At 45.4% G+C, this 22,167-nt stretch overlaps 1 protein-coding gene and 1 pseudogene across 2 annotated transcripts in view; both read right to left on the bottom strand.

Annotated features, from left to right (window-relative positions):
• The window catches only part of WIPI1 (WD repeat domain, phosphoinositide interacting 1), a 33,226-nt gene extending 27,339 nt beyond the window's left edge, over nt 1–5,887 (bottom strand). For both annotated transcript variants that reach the window (XM_037914618.2, XM_037914617.2), the window contains exons 1-2: nt 5,733–5,887; nt 755–837 (exon numbers count right to left, since the gene is read on the bottom strand). In XM_037914618.2, coding sequence (XP_037770546.1) covers nt 755–837; nt 5,733–5,809 — 160 coding nt within the window. In that variant the 5' untranslated portion in view covers nt 5,810–5,887. The remainder of the gene's footprint in view (nt 1–754; nt 838–5,732) is intronic.
• A 12,191-nt stretch (nt 5,888–18,078) lies between these two features.
• Nucleotides 18,079–22,167, bottom strand: part of LOC102931210 — a 9,295-nt pseudogene continuing 5,206 nt past the window's right edge.

Below are 22,167 nucleotides of genomic sequence, written 5' to 3'. Positions count from 1 at the left end.
ACCTATGCAGGACTTCAAGGTCTTAAACCAAGTTGGCTGTGAATCAACACTATTTGGCAGATCAGTATGCGTAAGGCTAAATTGTGTTCTAACAAGGTTAAAGGGCTTTAGCAGAGCATCTAGGTTAGAGCATTTTTTAAAATCTAATCTATAATGTAGTCTGAGTTTAGCAAACAATACTGCATCATATACAGTTTGGCAACAAAAAAGCTGCTCAACAGAGTCAAGCTCCTTGCAGATGAGGTAGAAGGCTGAAGTTTTGTGTCTAAAACTTACTGATCCTAACGGAAGCATTTGCATTTAAGTCTTCTTGTGTCTGCAACTCAAACACAGTTGTATTGAGCTAACCTATAAGAATGGAGATATGAAATTACCAGAAAGCAAGACTGACTAGTGTCTATACTTCATTCAGTCTGAATAATGGAAAACGTGAACTAACAACCTAATAGTGAAAAGTGAATTGGCTCTTAAATGCTCAGGTCTAATAACCTACAACGGTATTAGTCATATAGGTAAGAATGTGTTTCCAATTGATTTGTTTCTTTTTTTTTTAAACCTGACAATGTCCCTTTAAACATAGCTGTAACTAGCACAGCTCTATTCCAGTGAGGATATGGTAGAGGCAGATGCCATCTGTGCTACAGCAGGAAAGCTAACCACATGGAATTGCTCCTTTGAGGCAGATCAGAAGTGCACTAATACAAACTAAAGCCTATTATCATCCAATATTCTGCTGCATCAAGAACAGACTTACTGTTTTCATAGACTTGGTCCAGCTGCTCCACAGAACTTAGGGAGAAAAGTCTGTATCCAGTTTTGGTTCCAATTGCCAGGGAGCTGCAAGAGAGAAAATGTGCGCTAATTAGTTTACAGTGTATTGCTCTAACCTTGAAACCACTGAGTATCATAGAAAATTAAATTAGTAGATCCTAATACAATGCATCAATTATAGGGAGCAACTCCCCTGGTCATATATTCAAATTTCAACGCAAAGCAGATATAACTGTCCACCCTAGTAGTTGGGGTTCTTATCTGACTGTTGGGTGCACACAACAACGTGTCTTAATAGCAATTTGCATGTGAGGCTGACAGCTTTATAAATGTTAATTAAATTGCAGAATACCCTAAGAGGGTTCAATAGTCCTATTTCACAGCAGGAAAAACTGACATACACTGGGGCCATATCCCACCATCTGGCTTTTAAACTGAAGTCCCTACTAACTTCCTTGAGAAGTTAATAACTATCAACTATATTAACTTGAGCATCATTACTAAAGCTGTGTAAGAACTTCCATACATACAAAAATCTCCAAAGCCTGGTAGGGGGAGGGAAAGGGAATAATACACTTGTTAGGCTACCAATAAAGACTTCTACCCAGCAGAAGCAAGACCCTTCTCTGACTCCAATGCATCTAAGCTGAGAGACTGTCTTTAAATGTCTGTCTAGAAATACTGAAGTTTTGGCGGGGGCTGTGTAGGCCTTACTGGTTTGATTACTGCCTTCAGGACACCAAGAAAGATAATGAGACACAAGTGTATGTGTGCAAAGTGGTGGCTTATTCTTTCCATGCAGACTTGCTCTAGCCAGATCTTAACTATAGTCATTGTCAACATCTACGGCCACGTCTACACTACCCGCCGCATCGGCGGGTAGTGATCGATCTATTGGGAATCGATTTATCGCGTCTACTGTAGACGTGATAAATCGATCCCCGATCGCTCTGCTGTCGACTCCAGAACTCCACCAGGGCGAGAGGCGGAAGCGGAGCCGACGGGGGAGCGGCGGCTGTCGATCCCGCGCCGCGAGGACACTAAATAAGTGATTCTAATTCGATCTAAGATATGCAACTTCAGCTACAAGAATAGCATAGCTGAAGTCGACATATCTTAGATCGATCCCCCCCCCCCCAATAGTGTAGACCAGGCCTAAGTTTAAATCAGCAACCAGTTTAGAACATCACAGACCAAGGGAGAACAGTGAAGTATTTGTACAGTAGCACTCTTCAATGTCGCCACATCAGAAGCACATCACCAACTCCATCAAAGCACTCTTTGTTCAAATACTTAGTAATTGGAAATGTAAGATAACAGTGCAAACGTAACAACAGAACTCTATTTCTTTCAAAATCTCTGTAGAAATATTGGTACCTGTACCTTTCTTGAGTACATAAATAAGGATATCTTAGCAACTGACTTTGGTCTTGTAGTAAAGGGCAAGTGAACTAGTAGAATGCAGCCCATGTCTCTTAAAGTGAAACTTCTGTTAAGTGACCACCCAAGGATCCAGTAAAAGTTGCTCTCTTGCAGACAGAAACCATAGGTTAAGCAAAACTGTATCTGACACTATTTAATGGAGCTAGCTACTTTTTAGAAGAACAGCCAATAAAGCTCCCTCTGTGGGGGTTCCCCGTGCAGGGACAGCTATTGGTGATTGGTACCAGACATTTACCAAGAGCCACAGGCCTGCTCTTGATGGCAGATATCCAGTTAACTGCAGAATAGATAATTCAGTTCTCCTGCAAGCTACTGTTCTAGCAACTATAGAACACATTCTGTTTTCCATAAATACCTATGCATAAGAATACATCCACTGCTGGATTAAACCACTAGGAAAACCTACCTCCCCACTCCTGCAAAACTTATGCTGTATTTGCAATAGTTTTGAGCTACTTAGGAAGACTCAGGGTTGAGATGGATTATTAAATATTAGGAAGAATACTGTTCACATTTTGCCTCTTTTAAAATGTATTGGAGACTATGCTCAAGTCTAGTGGCTACGGAAGCAGACTGTCAGACCAAGGCTTTATTTCAGCCCCGATATTTAACTTGCTAGGTGAAGTTGGCAGAGACACTTGCTGTGCCTAGGTTTCCCTATCTGTAAACTGGACATAGCATGCACCCTGCCTTGTAAAGCAGTGAGATCACCCGATGGAAGCGTCACTTAGCATGCTACCACACAAGTCATCTTGCCAAGAAATAGTTCATAGCTGAACAACTATTTAAATGCCCATTTTGCCAAGAAATGTGCACTGAATGGCTCTAACAAAAAAAAGCAGAGGCATAAACTAAGGCTCACATCATCTCTATAGGCATCCAGATGTTGCCATTACAGCTCTTCACAGTTAACATCAACGTAGCTCATGACCAGCCGAGCCCTGAATGCACAACAGTGACACTAAGTGAGGAAAGCACAAACTGATAAAGCAGGAAGTGTGATGTGAGATGGAATTAAACTCCAGTGCCCCAAACTATATCAGATTGAGAAGGGCGCAATCATATGTTGTGACATGTAGGCACTCACCCATACAACGATGCTTTGTGCACTGCCACAGACACATGGCTCTGGGTGTGTAACAAGTACAGTGGAGTCACACCTTACGCGGGGGTTAGGTTCTAAGGTCAGCGCATAAGACAAAAATTGTGTATAGCCAAAATTACCCTTGAAAATCCCTTAAATTGCCCATAAAGTACAGGGGTCAGCAACCTATGGCACATGTGCCAAAGGTGGTGTGCGAGCCAATTTTTTTTTAAAAGGCATGCTGCAGGTCCCGGCCACCGGCCCCATTTAGCCCCCTACCAGCCTGGGTGAGCGGAACCCCAGGCCAGCAGCAGGCTCAGTGCAGCCGAGATGCTGGCTGCCAGGAGCCGGCGGATGGAACCCCAGACCAGCAGCCCGCTGCTGATCTGGCAGGGGTGAAATTAAGGTGGTATGGCGTACCGGTAAAAGGTGACCGTCTGTACTGGCCCCTACCAGTTTAAAGCGCTGGTAAAGGGCTGCTGGGGCAGCATTTTAAGCAGGGTCCTTTAAAATGCTGCTGCGGCAAAAGGACCCTGCTTAAAGCGCTGCCGTGGCAGCGCTTTAACATCCCTGCCCCTTTTGCCCCCCCCCCGGGCGGGCAAAAAGGGCAGCTACCCCTGGGCTGGAGCCCCGGGCAGCATGGGCAGGCTGGCGGGGGATGCTGACCCCCTAACCCCACCCCTTCCGCCTGAGGCCCTGCCCCTTCCTGGTAAGAGAAAAATTTTACTTTGATCCCTGCAGTCTGGGGTCCCGGCCGCGCTGAGCCCGCTGCTGGCCTGGGGTTCCGTTCACTCAGCCGGCAGCGGGCTGAGCGGGGCCGGTGGCCGGGATCCTGGCTGCCAAGAGCTGGCGGATGGAACCCCAGGCTGGCAGCGGGCTCAGCGTGGCCAGGACCCCAGACTGGCAGTGGGCTGAGTGGCTCAGCCTGCTGCTGTCTGGGGTTCTGTCCGCCAGCTCCTGGCAGCCAGGATTCCTGCTGCCAGCCCCGCTCAGCCCGCACTATTTAAATCGTTATTTTTCTCTCTCTCTTTTTTTTGGTCGAGCATGTATAGTTGAATTTATGTAAGTTAAATGCGTGTATGATGCGACTCCACTCTATATTGTGCAAGGAGTTAAGCTTTCTATCCTCTCAGCTGGAATATAAATAATTGGGTGGCATAAGGGGCCCAATCCCATGAAATGCCTTGTCTCCAATGTGCAAGAATTTAAGGGTGCCCAGCACCTTGCAAGATTGGGCCCAACACAAGAAGTGGTTTGGCTCTACAAGAAGGAACGCTGCTTGTACTGAAGGAAAGAGGAGAGCTGAATTGGAGTGAAGTTGCACACCAACAGCCAGATATCCCCATGGGCCGAGGCTCAAACATGGGACACATGAATATTATTGGTACAGAAAACTTCAACAACAGGACCCTGACAGCTTTGGCACAACTGACCCTTCCTATAAGCTCAGTATCCAGGGTCTGAAATGCTGGGGCCAACTCTTCCCCAACAGAAGAGCTGCTCCTGTGTGGGCCAGAGACTGAGTTGCGGGGACCCAGCAACCTGGCACAAGCTGGAAAGCCTGAGAGGCAGCAACAATTAGCTAAAGCCCAGCCTGGTTAGCCAGATTCAAGGCTGCAAGGACCAGCTTGACTTGGCCTGGAAGCCGCAGGTACAGGAGCCAGCCAGGGAGACACAGCTGCCTCTTTGTTCCCATTCCAGTGCAGCTGCCCTGCCACAGGGCTAAGCGGGGAGGATCTCCCTCCCCTCCTCTGGGGACAAGTCAGGGCCAGTGCCCCCGCCTGCCTGGCTGGCTCTCCTCCCCCTGCCCCATACTCTCCTTTATCCCCATCCGACTCCTGCCCTCCTCCCTCCCCTCTCCTCTCCTCCGAGTCCCCTGAACACCGGCCTTCATTCTCCCCTTCCCCTCCTCTTCTTCCTCCCCCCCCCAGTTCCCTTTCTTCCTCCCTCCGCCCCTTCCCTCTCCCCATCACCACTGAGTCCGCTGCATGCCTCGGGCCTTCATTCTCCCCTCCCGCCCCTCCTTCTTCCTCCCTCCCCCCTTTTCTTCCCCTCTCCTCCCCATCTGCCACTGAGTCCCCTGCATGCCTCGGGCCTTCATTCTCCCCTCCCCCCCTTCATTCTCCCCTCCCCCCCCTTCCCTCTCTCCCTTCTACCTTTTCTTCCCCTTCCCTCTCCACTCCCTCCCTCCCCCCCCATCTGCCACTGAGTCCCCCACATGCCTCGGGCCTTCCCTCTCCCCTCCCCCCCCCTCCCCTCTTCCCCTTTCCTCTCCCCTCCCCCCCCCCTTCCCCTCTCCTCCCTTCTCCCCCCCCCTTTTCTTCCCCTCTCCTCCCCCCATCTGCCACTGAGTCCCCTGCACGCCTCGGGCCTTCATTCTCCCCTCCCCCGCCCGCCTCCGGCCTCCTCCCCCCGCCGGCCCCGCCGCGCCTACGTGCAGTCCTGGTTGTAGGAGAAGCAGCTCAGCGCCTCGGGCCCCGCGGCCGGGCCGCCCCCCGCTGCGGCCTCCATGGGCGGCGCGCGGACGCCCCGACCCCGCTCGCGCCCCGGCCCCGCTGGCTCCCCTCGGGCCCGGGCTCCTCCGCCGCCGCCGCGCCCCGGCCAGCCGCCGCCGCCGAAACAGCTGGAGCCCCCGGCGGGCGGGCGCAGGCGCTCGCGCGTGAGGCCTCCTATTGGCCAACGGGCGTTCGGACCAGCCGCCCCGCCCGCCGCTGGCCTGGAATCGGCCAATCGCGTGCTTTTCTGGAGGGGCAGGGCGGGGCAAAGGAGGAACGCCCCGCCCCTTAGGCCAACAGGGCTGGTTGTGATTGGCTAGAGGGGAGGAGCGGCTGCCTATGGCCACGTGGTTGTGTTGTGGTTGCATCAGACGGGAGTCCTGACAGATGTGCTGTGGGGGAGGGGTTGGGGGCAGGGAACAGCTGGAAGGGAGGGAACAGCTGGGCTGGGCCCTAGCCCCTCCTGGCTGCCAGCTAGCTAAAACGAGTCTCTTGGATTATATCTAGTGTTACACAACACCGTCCTACTATTTGAATAATTCTGTCCTTCCCCTTCCCATGCACCAAGCCTTTAGCTACTAGTGTCCCAACCAAAATCAGGCCCCTCCATTGTGCTAGGCACTGTAGAAACGTATAGTAAGACAGACCAGGTCTGGAAGAGCTCCTGATCTTGCAAAGACTGAAGTGTGGGCTTGACTTACTACCCTTGAGTAGTCCCTCTAAAGTCAATGGAAGTAGTTGAAGTGTGTATTCTAGGCATAATTGTATATCTTTGCTGGAATGAGGCCTGACTAGACCAGACAAATAAAGGGTAGGGGAAAGGGAGTACTACTTTGATCTACATTTCACTAAGGCACAGAGAGATCAAGTAACTTGATGGAGGAAACACAGGACATCTATGGCAGATCTGAGAATCAAACCCAGAGCTTGAGTCTCAGTCCACTGCCTTTAAAACAAGATCATCCTTCCCCATCGTATAGGTAATCCCTAATACTTTAAAGTCCTTGGATGACAGGTGCTGTAGAAGTGTCAAGTGTTTTGCGAACCTTGTGGTCCAATCCCATAAGCACTCATACAATGTGAATAACTTTAGTCAAGCAGTTAGTCCTACTGAAATCATGTAGGAATGAACCTATTCATGTCACATATAGGTACAGGCCTATTAATTAGAAAACACCAAGAAAAAGGAAAACATGTGTCTAAATCACAAATATTCTCAAAGTTAATGTAGCTAAACTAACGGTTAAGTAAACAAGTGTATTGAAACTTGAGGGCAGATCCTGCAAACCCTTAATTAGATGAGTAATCCTCATGTGAGTGCTAAAGTCAATGGGAATGCTGTATGTGTAAGGATAACATGAGAGTATTTGTTGTAGGTACGTGATCATATGGCTATAGGATATGGCTGTGATCCTATGGCTATAGGAGCCACAGAGTCCCACCAATTTCGGTTGGACTCCGTGTGGACATAAGCATCTACCTGGATGAATCCCTTTTCATAGGATCTAGGCCCTTCTTATAGAAATCTCTTTTGTTCCAGTATTTTAGAATTCAAGACCCACAAACATGTCAGAATTATCAGTCTCTGGCAAAGTGTGTATTTTAGGGAAAGTGTTTCTGTTAAAACAAATAAGTCCAAATCAATACTATTTCTGAGCTCATATTGACATGGGTTTGGTCCTCAACCCAGTGAAGTTGATGGCAAATGGTTCTAATGCACAATGCAATGTAGTGATTAAGGGTATGTCTACACTGGGAACACTACCGCAGCACAGCTGCAGCCTTGCAACGTAGACACTTACTACAGTGACGACGGAAGGGTGGAAGAATTCTTCCCTCAACCTAGCGGTATCTACACTGGGGCTTAGGTAGGGGTGAAAGTAATATGAAACACTTACTGGTACGGGGGCCCGGCTCTGGGCCCCGGGAAGGGGCGGGGCCTCGGCGGAAGGGGCAGGGCTGGGGAGTCAACTTCCCCCAGCCTGCCCATCCATGGTGCCTGGCCCACGCCGCCTGGTGCTCTGGTGGCAATTTAAAAGGGCCCAGGCTTCTTCCGCGGTACCAGCGGCTGGGAGCCCCGGGCCCTTTTAAATCACCGGCCCTGGGGCAACTTCTCCTTTTGCCCCCCGTCCCATCAGTGGCCCTGCTGGTAGGGCCTCTACAAGCAGGGCCGCCAACGGGGAGGCAAAAGGGACACTGACGTTAAAGCGCTGCCGTGACTGCGTACAGGCCAGTACCAGCTTCTTACCGGTACACCGTACCAGCCCATACTGGCCTACTTTCACCCCTGGGCTTAGGTTGACTTCATTACATTACACAGAGAGTGAAATTTTTCACAGCCCTGAGCGATGTTTTAGGCTGAACTAACTTTGTAGTCAAGTGTCAGAGGGGTAGCCGTGTTAGTCTGTATCCACAAAAACAACGAGGAGCCCCGTGACACCTAAAAAACTAACAGATTTATTTGGGCATAAGCTTTCTTGGGTTAAAAACCACCTCTTCAGGTACAGTTTTTTTTACCTTTGTCATGTAGAACTAATTTGCAAACATAGCAGGGGGAACAGTTGAAATTAAGAGAATTGCAGGAAAACACTTTAAAAACATCAAATGTAAAAGCTGGTCTTGTATTACCTGCTATTGTCCATAAAGTTCAAGCAGTGCTTGCTGATGCAATATTAATGTCCAAAGAGGAGTCGAGCCTGAATAGGTGAATGTCATGACTGTTTTAAGGAATTTTGTCTGATTAGCCCCTATAATTGAAAGCTTGCTGTTTGGGGTAGTAATAGTAAAATTACCCATAGACAGGTTTTTAAAATCCAGCCACAAGAGCAACTGAGACTTGTGTAATAGAAGTTGTAACCATACTTATATTTTGCCATCCAACACTGTTGCAACAGTATTGACCAATCTTCTTTGCAGCTAGCTGCCTACAGCTAGTATTTAACCTCTGTGGTGAAGACATGCTATGCTCGCCTTAATGAAAGGAGTGTTGGAAAATACCACCAACTCTGACCAAACATCAAACATAGCTGAGTCAGACTTCAGGGAAGGGTTTTTGATAGATTGTCTTTGGAGATTAGGGGCTGTGTCACAGATGTAGGGCTAACAGCACTCTGGCCTCCTTTCTGGCCTCTGAGTACACCCATCACCAGTGTTGAGCCTTTACCTTTCTTTGGGTGTAAACATGCGATTCTTCCATTCTTAGCCTGGGTGCTGGGCTACAGTACCCTGTGTGTCAACCATGCTCACCCTGCAGGTCTGACTGGGTATGGTTCCTGTCATTCTGCCCTTTGGGAGCTTGTGATCAGTGGATTAGTGACCCAAACCTGCTTTCGTAAAACATAGCATAGGAAAAAATGATTTTAAAACAACAAAAGGTCTACGTGCATTCTTATCTCGAGTCTCCCTCTCCTCCTGATGGGGACCCCAGTAGATCTAACTTCCCCCAGGGCTCCACTCAGCAAGCTCTGGGATCTCATTCTCTAAAACTTGTCTCTGTCCTTGGATGTGTCTCTTTAAACCCTTTGAGACTCTTAGATCCTCCTTTCCACAGGGACCAAGCCGCTGCTGGAGAAACTGGTCTGGCATGTGACATTGCACTCCATATGTTTTATGGAAATATGCTTATGAGTGTGAATATGATGTAACTGGAATATGCTTTATGCAAAAGATCTCTTGTAATGTATCATAACAAAGGTTATAACCTACTGAATATATTCCTCCTATTTGTATGCATGTATTATTTTTGTTTCTGAAGCTAGAAATATGAAGTATAACTCTGAGGTCCTATTGTAATTATGCAAAGTGTGGGCCATTAATGGTGGTTTAGAATCTTGATGGCTCCCATTGACTAAGACAATTGGTTGTAAATGGCTCTGTTTACTTGAAAACCTTCCTGTGGGGGGGGGGGGGGGGGGAGGGGGGGAGGCGGGGGGGGGCAGCCCTGGAAGAATGGAGGCTGGGGTCTTACAGTGACATGTGACCATGTCACATGATACTGGAATCCATCTTAAATCTGGTACTTTTCCATTTGGAAGGCGGGGTGGGGACCCAGAGAGACAAAAGATTCCTGCCTTATGCCAAAGCTATAAAAGGGGGTGGAGCAGGACAAAGGGGTCCCAGTCATGAGAATACCCCTGTTTACCACCTAAGACGTCTGCTGAAACTAACAAGGACTGTACCGAGGAAAGGATTTGGCCCAGACTAGGAAGGAGTCTAGTCTGTGAAAGAAGCTTATTGGAATATCTCTGAGGGTGAGATACTACCTGTAATCAGTTTCTTAATGTATTAAGCTTAGACTTGCTTGTTTTGTTTTATTTTGCTTGGTGACTTAGTTTGTTCTGTCTGTTATTACTTGAAACCACTTAAATCCTACTTTTTTTTACTTAATAAAATCACTTTTGTTTATTAATATACCCAGAGTAAGTGATTAATACCTGGGGGAGCAAACAGCTGTGCATATCTCTTTATCAGTGTTATAGAGGGAGGACAATTTATGAGTTTACTCTGTATAAACTTTATACAGAGTAAAATGGATTTATTTGAGATTTGGATCCCATTGGGAGCTGGGTGTCTGGGTGCTGGAGATAGGTAACCTGCTGAGTGGTTTTCAGTTAAAGCCTGCAGCTTTGGGTGCATGGTTCAGACCCTGAGTCTGTATTGCAGCAGGCCAGCGTGTCTGGCTCAACAAGACAGGGTTCTGGAAGTCCCAGGCTGGCAGGGAAAACGGGCTCAGAGGTAATTTCAGCATGTCAGGTGACAGTCCCAAGGGGATCCCTGTGATCAAACCCGTCAGATGGCAGGCCCAGCAGAGGGTCCCATCAGAGCATCAAACTAAATGGCGCTTGTGTTGTCTGTCAAATGTTTGCTGAGGAGCGTATATACGTACCCACCAGCCCTTTCCTGAGTTTCCTGACAATCCTGCTATTAAATTAATTCAACATATGCATACAGTAAACATTACAACAACCACAATATTCACAAATTATTACAGGCAACTTCAATCCTGTCACAGCCTGATTTCTTTCTTTCTTTCTTTCTTTCTTTCTTTCTTTCTTTCTTTCTTTCTTTCTTTCTTTCTTTCTTTCTAACAAAAGCCATGTTGACTCTTCCCCAACATATCATGTTCATTTGTGTCTGATAATTCTGTTCTGTACTATAGTTTCAACCAATTTACCTGGTTCTGAATTTAAGCTTATAATTGCCAGGATTGCCTCTGGAGCCTTTTAAAAAGTTGACGTTACAATAGCTATGCACCAGTCACTTGGCATAGAGTCTGATTTAAACAATAGGTTACATACCAGTTAGTCATTCCGCAATTTCATATTTGAGTTCCTTCAGAACTCTTGAGTATCATCTGGTCCTGGCGACTTATTACGGTTTAATTTATCAATTTATTTCTAAACCTCCTTTACTGACACCTCAATCTGGGATAGTTCCTCAGATTTGTCACCTAAAAGGAATGACTCATGTGTTGGAATCTCCCTCACAACCTCTGCAATGAAGACTAATACAAAGAAGTCCTTTAGCTTCTCTGCAATGGCCTTGTTTTCCTTGAGTGCTCCTTTAGCACCTCGATTGTCCAGTGGCCCTACTGATCGTTTGGCAGGCTTCCTGCTTCTGATGTACTTAAAAATTTTTTGCTGTTAGTTTTTGTGGGGATTTTTGGTAGTTGCTCTTCAAATTCTCTTTTGGCCTGCCTAATTATACTTTTACACTTGACTTGCCTGAGTTTATGCTCCTTTCTATTTTCCTCAGTAGGAATTGAACATCCAGCTTTTAAAAGCTGTCTTTTTGTCTCTAGCCTCCTTTACTCCATTTAGCCATTATGGCATTTTTTTGGTCCTCTGTTTTCTAATTTGGATATACATATAGTTTGAGCCTCTATTATAGTGTTTTTTAAAAATGTCCATGCAGCTTGCAGGCATTTCACTCTTGTGACTTTTCCTTTTAATTTCCATTTAACTCACCTCCTCATTTTTGCATAGTCCCCCTTTTTGAAGTTAAATGCTACTGTAGTGGGTTTCTCTGTTATTCCTGCCCCCTCCCCAGCCCCCGGATGTTATATTTAATTATGTTATGGTTGCTATTACCAAGTGCTTCAGCTATATTCACCTCTTGGACCAGATCCTGTGCGCCACTTAGAACTAAATCAAGAATTGCCTCACCTGTTGTGGGTTCCAGGACTAGCTTCTCCAAGAAACAGGCATTAATGGTGACTAGAAATTTAATCTCTACATTCCATCCTGAAGTGACATGTTCCCACTCAATATGGGTATAGTTGAACTCCCCCATTATTCCTGAGTTGTCTGTTTTCCGTAGCCTTTGCAATCTCCCTGAGTATTTCACAATCACCATCACCATCCTGGTCATGTGGTTGGTAGCATATTCCTACTGCTATACTCCTATTATTCAAGCATGGCCAGTCTATCCATATAGAGATTCTATGTACTGTTTGATTCATTTAAGATTTTTACTGTATTTGACTCTGCTTTCTTTCATATGCTGTGTCACTCCCCCACCAGTGCGACCTACTCTGTCATTCCTATATATTTTATTCACGGGTATTACCTTGTCCCATTGATTATCATCAGTCCACCAAGTTTTCTCATTTAATACTAGGCACACAAGTTTAGACTTCTTGAATTTGTATACATGCACTTATAAAATTTATCAATATTTAGTTGTGTGCCAGCATGTGATGTAATTGAATGGGACTCTTTTTCATTTGACTGTTTCTCTTCAGTTCATACTTGTACTTTATCAACTTCTATCTTCTCCTCTTTACTAGGTTATAGAATATCTCCTTTAATAAATCCTCTCTTAAAGCATGTGTCTGTCTAAACCATGTGTTCCTCTGCACCTGTTGGCTTTCCTATAACTGACACTATATGCAAAGCCAGGCAACTGTGTATGCAAATTGTCAACAGATGTGTAACTGGCCATTGTGGACACAATTACCAGATTGGTGTGTGTAGTCACCCTTAATGCACACACAATTAAATGAACAATTTTCTGCACATAGCTGTGTATGTCTTATCCTGAAAATCAAGCCATATGTGTCTAAGATGAGATGGAATGGAGAAAGCCATGAAGGCAATTCTATTGTTCAAATCTTTCAAAGTCTTAGTAACGCAGCTGAAGACTTTATGTTTGCCCTAAGAGATGTCTGATGGTGCAGGAAGGATTCAGCTACAGATGTTTGCAGTGTCCCTTTATTTCTGGGATTATTTCTTGAAGGAAATGTTGGCTTGCTTGCATTTTACTAGCTTTCCGATGATGAGTAAAGAAATACGGTTGTAGCATGTCAACATAGAAAGACCAGTCACACTAAAGAGAACACGTTATACATAGAAGTGTGGCATACATAGCTCTGATTCTCCTCCCCTTACTTTACACTGGTGTAAATCAGAAATAACTCCATTGAAGTGAAGGGACTTAATCAGCTGCAACATTGATGTTATGTGAGTGGAGAAGCAGGCCCTATGCTGCTTTTTATCAAGGCCTGGGGCTTTGAAGCCAGTGGTGTTTGTTTCTGAATGCATCACTCCATAGGACTTTTTCTCTGCTTACACTTCACTTTGATGGCTGTGGGGGGAAAAACTGTTTAGAATCTTCCCCCTTTCTGACAGCGAGTATTGTCTCAAGTGCTTCCTAGACAGCATGTTGCATTTCTAGTAGCACCCATAAGGCCATTTACTATCCTCAGTCCATGTGCTGGGGCTATGAACTGCCAAGCCTAGAGGTGCCAGGGCTTAGTACTGGCAGTAATTAAGCACTGGCAGTACGGAAACTTAAAACTAGATTGGACAAAGCAGTAGAGAATATACTGTAGGAGCATTTTGCATTTGTTTCCAGGAGCTAGATTAAACAGGACCTCAAAAGTCTCTTCCATCTCTCTGATTCTACTGCTCAGATAGCACGTGTGAGTGAAACACTCAAATGATACAAACCCTGCCATTTAAAATAAATTTATTGTTAACCTTTTAACTTCTATTCCTGTTTATGGCCCATGTTTATATAATTTGTTCCATGGCTTTCAAAAAATACCAAATCTAGAATTAATATGGTCTTGTTCTTTGTGTCCTTTACCTGTCTGGCCCAGATCACCAATCTACACCAGTGCTGCTAAACTTGGTCATGCCGGAATCTCCTCCAAAACAGACACACTGCTGACTTAATTTTGCAAAGAAAAAACAAAGAATGTTTTCAACTCGTTAATATTAGACTCCAAGCAGTCATCTCTGAGAAGTCTGACGGCTCTTTCTTCCTCCAAAGCAATAGCTGCCTCAGAAGAGACACCATATGCTGGGCCAGCACAGAGTCTGAAATTGCCTCTCACCCCTGGAGGTGTCTTGTCCAGTGCAGGACAGAAGAACAGTAGCTGTATGTACCCTGCCATTGTCTATGCTGCAGCTCTTTGGTGCAGAGGTGGTTCACTTTCTGGAGTAATTAAAAAAAAAATGACACCACGTAATTCCCAATTCCAAATCAGAACTATATGAACTCTGCAGTCAGGTAGGAAAGACAGGTTGGCTACACTCTGCAAATATGATCTGAAATCAGTCATCTGACAAATCAGGAGGCTTGGCTGTACTGGAAAATGGATAGTTCAGGTTTGTGACCTTACAATGTGGTTATCAGTCCATGACTCGGTTGTTTGGATCCAGTGTACTGTGGATCAGGTGGAGAGGATGGAAGAAACGCTGCACAGCTTGCACAGAAGAGCTTAGTGCTGGAGTTACTCTGAGAACTGACCTGTCTCCTTAGTTTAGGAGAGTGGACAGATTGAGACCAAGTGTAAGCAGGAGTTAAGAATGGATGTACAGAGCTGCACAAAGGAAGCCATTTGCAGTGCATATACCAAGCTTTATGGAGCTTATTTTACAAAACCCAGAAATGGTGCTATGTATTGGAGTGCCATCTACTGGCAATTCATATATATACTAGAAGAAAAGGAGGACTTGTGGCACCTTAGAGACTAACCAATTTATTTGAGCATAAGCTTTCGTGAGTTACAGCTCACTTCATCTTTTTGCGAATACAGACTAACACAGCTGTTACTCTGAAACCTATATATACTAGATTTACATAAATACAGACCATAGAGCGTACTGATAATATGAGCTGTAGTTCACGAAAGCTTATGCTCAAATAAATTTTAGTCTCTATGGTGCCACAAGTCCTCCTTTTCCTTTGCTGATACAGACTAACACGGCTGCTACTCTGAAACCTGATAATATGAGTAACTCCACCGAATGACGAGAGTTGCAGATGCATGCAAGTGGTCTGAATTTGACCCAAGGTCTCTCCGGTTAGGATTGATATCACTTCACTGAGCCCACTGATTGAAAAAGAGGTCACTTCCAATGTAGCTATTGATTTGACCTATTTTTAACCTCAGATATTGACCTATGCCAGATTGTGAAGCCTTTACTCCCATTTAAAAAGAAGCTACTTGTACAAGTAATCCTTCCGACGTTAATGTGGTTACTTGGGTGAATAACTGCTCACTAGTCTGGCCCTGTGTTTTTGTGAATTAGATTAATGTGCTTAATCTTGCAGTCCTTATTCAGGCAAAACTCTCCTGTCTTTGACTAAGAACCACAAGATCACACCCACCCATGGTGAGTACTTCCTACCTGATGCTGTTCGGGTGAAGGGTGTCTAACCCAGAATCCTTGTTTTCCTTGATGGCTTTCTTATCCAGGTTGCAGAAATGTTGCATCGCTGTCAAATTCCCCTTGCTACTTTGCTTTTGGGAATCAACTTTCCCAATGAGCTGCAGGTTGTCTGGGTTTGTGTATGAAAACAGACAGGGGCTGCAATCATGACCCTGGAGGGAAAAAGACAATTGAAGCCTTATGTCGTTGGTCCTTGGCTTTAGCACTTGCTGAGGTGAAGGACATTCCTCTTCTGAGATGACAGTGGTAATAATGGGCCAAATCCTGATGTTCTTACTTGGTGATGGCATAGTCCTTACTCAAGCAACACTTCCGCTGGGGGACTTCAATGGGAATGTCGCCCACATAAGAATGTTAGGATTTAGCCCAATAATAGCTCCCCACCAAACGACGTCCACCTCTGTATGGGAGGGTGGTGAGCAGCCGGCATGCCAAGCAAGAGCGGAGAGGAAAGTTTCTGTCTAACAGCAGCAGCATGTACTCCCTTTTATGAAAAGCACCGTGGGATCTCTTGTATCCATGCTGAACAGACACATCGTCTGGCGGGCTATTTTTTCTTTTAAGGACTCCTCTAAAAGGGATCCTACCTCCACAACAAATGGCATCGAATGCCATTTCTTTACCTTGCAAAGATGAGGAGCCGCGTGTGCAGGGATGCCAGAGACTCTAAGCATTCAAACCCTGACAAGTAGCAATCCCCTCCACTACAGTCCCAAGATGGACCTACACGTCTCTCCTTTTTCAAAGAATCAAATGAACAAGACCTTCTTGGTGCGGTTGTGACAGCTTGATAGATATTTCAGAACTGATGTTTAGCCCCGGACTTCTGCATCAGCTCAGCCCTATATCCTTTTGAAGATAGATAAATCGCGTAGGTTTGATGGAGGAGACCTTAGAAACTAAGACTCTTTGTTTTCCGTAGACACCGAGCATCCTATAATGGGTTTTTTCATAAGAGTAGAAGTTTGCCTGAATGTCTTTGGCCAGAATTTTCCCTTCCTTGTCTAGCGAATGGCTATCTGTCTGATTGTTGTTCTCCAACCAGGGATGGCTTTAGCTCAGTGGTGGTGTGATCCCTAGATGCAAAGAGTCCGATCTTGTGAGGTGGTGGACACTTCAACTCCTCTGGACTTCAAAAGGAGCTGAGGATGCTCAGCACCTTGTAGGATCAGGCCCCTAAATATTTGAACAATGAAGACTGTACAGTGATAACAATTTTGGGGGAAGGGGTTTGGCTGTCCAGCAAATGTCTCTGAACAGAGACTACCACCTATGTCAGAAAAGAAAAAAGGTTTTTTTTGGAAATGGCATCAAACATGTATTGTAAATAAACTTACAGCAGCAACTACTTGGTTCTCATTCAGAAAGCTCACACTGAGAAATGGAAGGAAGTTGGTTTTCAGCTGCAATACCTTAGACCAGCTCTACATTACACACTGTGGGCAGGTCTACGTTAGGGGGTTAAGTTGACCTAAGTTATGCAACTCCAGCTACGTGAATAATGTAGCTGGAGTTGACGTAGCGTAGGTTGACTTACTGCAGAGTCTACACCATGCTGTGTCGATAGGAGACACTCTCCCGTCGATTTCCCTTACTCTTCTGGTTCCGGTGGAGTACCGGGAGAGTCCATGGGAGAGCTAACTGTGGTCGATTTCGCGGGTCTTCACTAGACTCTCTAAATTGATCCCCGGTGGATTGATTGCAGCAGCGCCGGGTAAATGTAGACATACCTGTACTTTGGTATCATTTGTTGTTCAGGGGTGTGAAAATCCCCGCCCCTGGAGTGATGTCGTTATCCTGACCGTAATCCGCCGTGTAGACAGTCTTTGTCGGCAGGAGACTGTCTCGATGCAGCTGTGCCACTATAGGGCTTCATGCGAAGGTGGCGTTATTAAGCCAACGGGAGAGCGCTCTCCCCTTGGCTTAGAGCGTCTCCACCAGAAACGTCACTGTGGCTCAGCCGCATCGGTGCACCCGCACCGATTCAAGTTTGTAGTGTAAACCTGCCCTTCGTTGTGCCGCTGTAGTGGCTGAAACGGAGACACGGCCTGAGCCCAATTGATTAGATTAAAAGAAAGGCATTGTTCCTGAACTTCCCCGTGAAGTACTGAAGTAATTCTTGCGTTAACCTTATATATGGACTTCATAACTTCTTGTAGTAATTTGCGAGCCAAATAAATTGAACCACTGATCTAGTTACTCAGATTCAAATTGGAACCTTGATTGGATCATTGCGTTGTGTTTTATAGGATTCGTTTAGGGAAATTAGAGACAAATTAGTTAGAGACCTAGGCCTGTTCTATACTAAGAAATTAGGCCTGTATAACTATATCACAACGCCTGGGACCTAACTTAGGCCTGTATAACTATGACCTAACCCCTGGTGTGGACAGCATGAGGTCAATGAGAGAATTATCCCATCGACCTAGCTACCATCTCTTGGGGAGGTGGGTTACCTACTCTGCCAGGAGAATCCCTTCCGTAGGTGTAGGTAGCATCTTCACTGAAGTGCTGCAGCAGTGGCAGGTTTTAAGAGTAGACAACCCCATATAAATGCTTAGCTTTATATTTGTTTGCTTATTTGAATAAATCCTTAAAAAGCACACTAGACTGGTTCCTGTCTCAAAACTTCAATGTGCGAAAACAACCTGTTTAGAGGTAAAGGTAAATACACTGAGTAGCTTCTGGACATGTATTATTTGGTTAAAATCCTATTACCGCTACCCCTTGGCCGATCCTTCTGTTTCAGAGGTACCCTTACCGTGAGGATTAAAAGGGTACACTTCCCTCCTGCTGCAGACGGTTTGTATTCAGGCTCAGCACATGAATGAGGAGTCAGCTGACACTTCAAAGGCTGAGGTTTTGTTTTTGTTTTTTGAAAGAGACATCTTCGAGAGTTGTAAAAATGTCTACGTGTGTGTTTTAGGTGGGGGAAAGTACAGACCTGCACCAGAAATCACTTGATCCTGCAGCCAGTAAAATGTTTTTTGGATGCCAATCTAGACTAAGTATAGTGGATCAGATTGACTTCTTTATGTGTTTACTCAGCCACCTGTTGTTAAGAGTCAGCTACACAGAAGAATAAATATGTGGGAAGTTTGGGGCATATAACTTTGCAGTGAAGCTGTTCTGTGAATGACATTTCCCAGAGTGCTCGCATTCCAAACTGTTAGGGAAGCTGGGATCCTTTTAGTGAAATTATTTACTGTCCACTGAAAAACAAACTCTGGTAACTAGATCACATTTGTTTCAGGAAAACAAGTTTATGGCTGCTACACTCTGTCTCTTGTCCCAGAAAAACTGATTTGCTTCACTACAAACTGACAAGGTGGGAGAATCACGTTTGCGGATGCTGGAAGCAGCAGACGAACTGTTTGAGTTGCTCTGGGACTGTAGAAGCAAGAAGTCACACAGCCCCCATTTGAATTATAAAGAAGGCAAGACCTGTGGGGTTATCTAGTCCATCTCCCTTCCCCTGGAGGACTGGTCCTTACAGGGTCTTTCTCTGGTGCTTTGCAATACTGTCTTCGATCCACCTGCCATCCCGGAGTACTTCAGAAAGGGCTCAAACATGGGAGCACTTATTAGGGCATGTATGCATTGTCTCACCCAGAGCCACTGAAATTCATGAGACTCTGTGTCTGAGTAGACCTATGCATGATAATACCAGGAAGTCTTTTCAGCAGTGTTCTTATAACTAGCTGATTTACAAGTTATACCCAGGAATTTTTTCGCCCACCACTGAATTGCAGCCGTAGCTGGGGTGTGACATGGCAGCTGTTTAACAGCGCCAAGGCTGGCCCACAATATTTTGGCACCTGAGGCGGGGAGCTCAAATGACGCCCCCCTACCCCCTCGCTTGGGCCAAAACTTTGAAACGCTGGGTCCTAGTGGTGCCCCCCCTCAGTCTGGCACCTCAGTTCACCTCATGGTAAGGCCAGCCCTGAACAGCTCTCAGCAACAATGTACAGCATCTTAATATAGAGGAAGGGAAGAATATTGTATCCAGCTGAAATTGCAGGAGGAGCGTTAGGCAGGCAGAATGCAACTACTCACGCGGGATTTAGCCAGGGCACCCTGGCTTTTTCCTAAAGTGCCACGGACTCTTTGGTGACATAAAAATAAAGGTGATCCATTTCATACCTCACGTAGAGGATGGCACCTCCAGCAGCACGATGCTCCCTAGTGCTATGTCAGATCACTGGCTTTGTACTGAGTCAGAGGGGAAAAATGCAACCACTGCTCCTTGACGTGTGTTTCTTGGAAGTCCCCTATCTCAGAACTGTACTACCCCAATCCTGCAGAGCTTGTGAGATCTCATCATACTGTGGTTCAAGATGGCAAGGCCTGCAGGCACGGATGACTTACAATAGGGGGCTTTTAGCTTAGTGACTTAGTAACTTTTTAACTTAGTGCGTTTCAAAGAGGTGTCTCTGCTCTCTGTGTTTTGGGCTTACCAGTCATTTTCTTTCTCAAAGTAACATATGGAAATGATTTTAGAACCACTGCCCAAAGCAAACTTATTCTCCAGTCGGGACCATTTCACATAAGTGGCAGCGTAGCTGATATGCGGCAGTTGGCTTCCATATGCCATCCTTCAGGGTCCATGAATCTGCATTTCAGTCCACAGCGCAGGTCACAAGGTGGTTAGAGTCGGGAGCCCAGTCAATTCCTGTAACATCACACATCTACTGACACCTTCAGTTCTCACTCTGCATCTTGACTACCCAATACGTGGCTCTGTCACAAGACCTCAATACAATATGAAGCAATCAATGAAAGACATGTGAGATTATTATAATACTTTGCCCTTCTACAGTGTCTTTCAACCAGTGCTCTTTGCAAACATTAACTGAGCATCACTACACATCTGTCATGATAGGCATTATTATAATAATCTTGTAGATAGGTAAACTGAGGCACAAGAGTTAAACCTGTCAAAGTTTGCACAGCAAGTCAGCTGTAGATTTGGGAATAAAACCTAGGTAGATGCCAACACTCCTAGTCCCATAATCTAATCACTAGACAACACTGTTTCCTGATGATTATTTTTTCTGGTTGCTTATCCATCTCTTCCCAAAAAGAAAAGGAGTACTTGTGGCACCTTAGCGACTAACCAATTTATTTGAGCATAAGCTTTTGTGAGCTACAGCTCACTTCATCGGATGCATACTGTGGAAAATACAGAAGATGTTTTTATACACACAAACATCTTCTGTATTTTCCACAGTATGAATCCAATGAAGTGAGCTGTAGCTCACGAAAAAGTTTATGCTCAAATAAATTGGTTAGTCTCTAAGGTGCCACAAGTACTCCTTTTCTTTTTGCGAACACAGACTAACACGGCTATTACTCTGAAACCCATCTCTTCCTGTGAATTAGGTCTCTTATTCTCAGTGTAACATGGTGTGCAGAAGCAATAGGTTATTTTCTGTCTTGCTCTGGGAAAGGGCCTTTTTCTTTTCTTTTCAGCTTTAACCAATAAGATTAAATAAATAACTATTGTAGGTAAAAACTGTAACTCTCTTACCTGTGACCCAGCCAATGTGCTCTGCCAGTTCATGGACTTTCTTCCCTCGATTCTCAGATTTCTGGTAGATGTGGATAGTATGGTTGTTAGGACTGATAGCAATTTCTGTTAAGGAAACAACTGCATCACTAAGACCATAGATCACCCTGAAGTCTATGCACACATAACAGCAGAATCCTGGGACGTGTAGTCTGTGAGCTACACCTCTGGGGTTGCCAAGGACCAGCATGTAGACCTCTGCCAGCTGTGTAAGCAAAACTCTGGCTATCTCTGGTTTATATGGAAGGGCTGCCTCATTCATTTGCTCTTAACCACTGCACTTTATTGATGGGAAAATGTCCTTACATTGACAATGAGATCCTTATATCAAACATGCCAGCTGACATAATCACTGTTTACATATTCCACACATTTCAAGGCCGAGTCCAAATCCTCCTGTTTCTTCCTCCACCATATCTCTGAGATCGGACGTTTTCTTGTTGTACATACAGCAAAATCTCTCTTCCATGCCCTTAACTCCCATCTTGATTAATGAAACTTCTTTATCTCTGGTGTCACCAACATCCACATCACCTCCATAGTATGCAAAGTACAGCTTCTTAAAGAAATAGGTGAGAGGTTTTTCGCAGGAGTGGTGGGTGAAATTCTGTGGCCTGCGTTGTGCAGGAGGTCAGACTAGATGATCATAATGGTCCCTTCTGACCTAAATATCTATGAATCTAAATACTTTTCCTGGCCTGCCAATCTGACCACATCCCCCTCATTCTCCCTCCAAATCCATGCACTGTGTCTACCTTCGTTCTCCACCACATCAATGTTAAACTTTTTGGTCTCCTTTTCCAAGACCCTTCATAACTCTGTCCTGCCTATTTATCTGCCCTTGTCTCTTACCATGTTGCACCACCAATGTCATTCGTAATGCCCCATGTGTCTTCTTTTCCCACAACAATCTTTGCATGAAACTCCTTCTTAGAGCTGGTCTTCAAAGACCAGACCCTCTAGTTTAAATTCTTCCTGATTGCTGCGATGATTCAGAGATTCCAAAGCCAGAAGGTACCATTGGGATCATCTCGTCTGATCTCCTGTGTCAATTCAGGCCATCAAACTTCCCAAAACAATGTCTGGATCATAACATTTAGAAAAACATCCAATCTTGATTTAAAA

Source organism: Chelonia mydas, chromosome 14 (genome assembly GCF_015237465.2).
Source record: "Chelonia mydas isolate rCheMyd1 chromosome 14, rCheMyd1.pri.v2, whole genome shotgun sequence".
NCBI classification, from domain to species: Eukaryota; Metazoa; Chordata; order Testudines; family Cheloniidae; genus Chelonia; species Chelonia mydas.
This window is presented reverse-complemented; position numbering and strand designations above follow the sequence as displayed.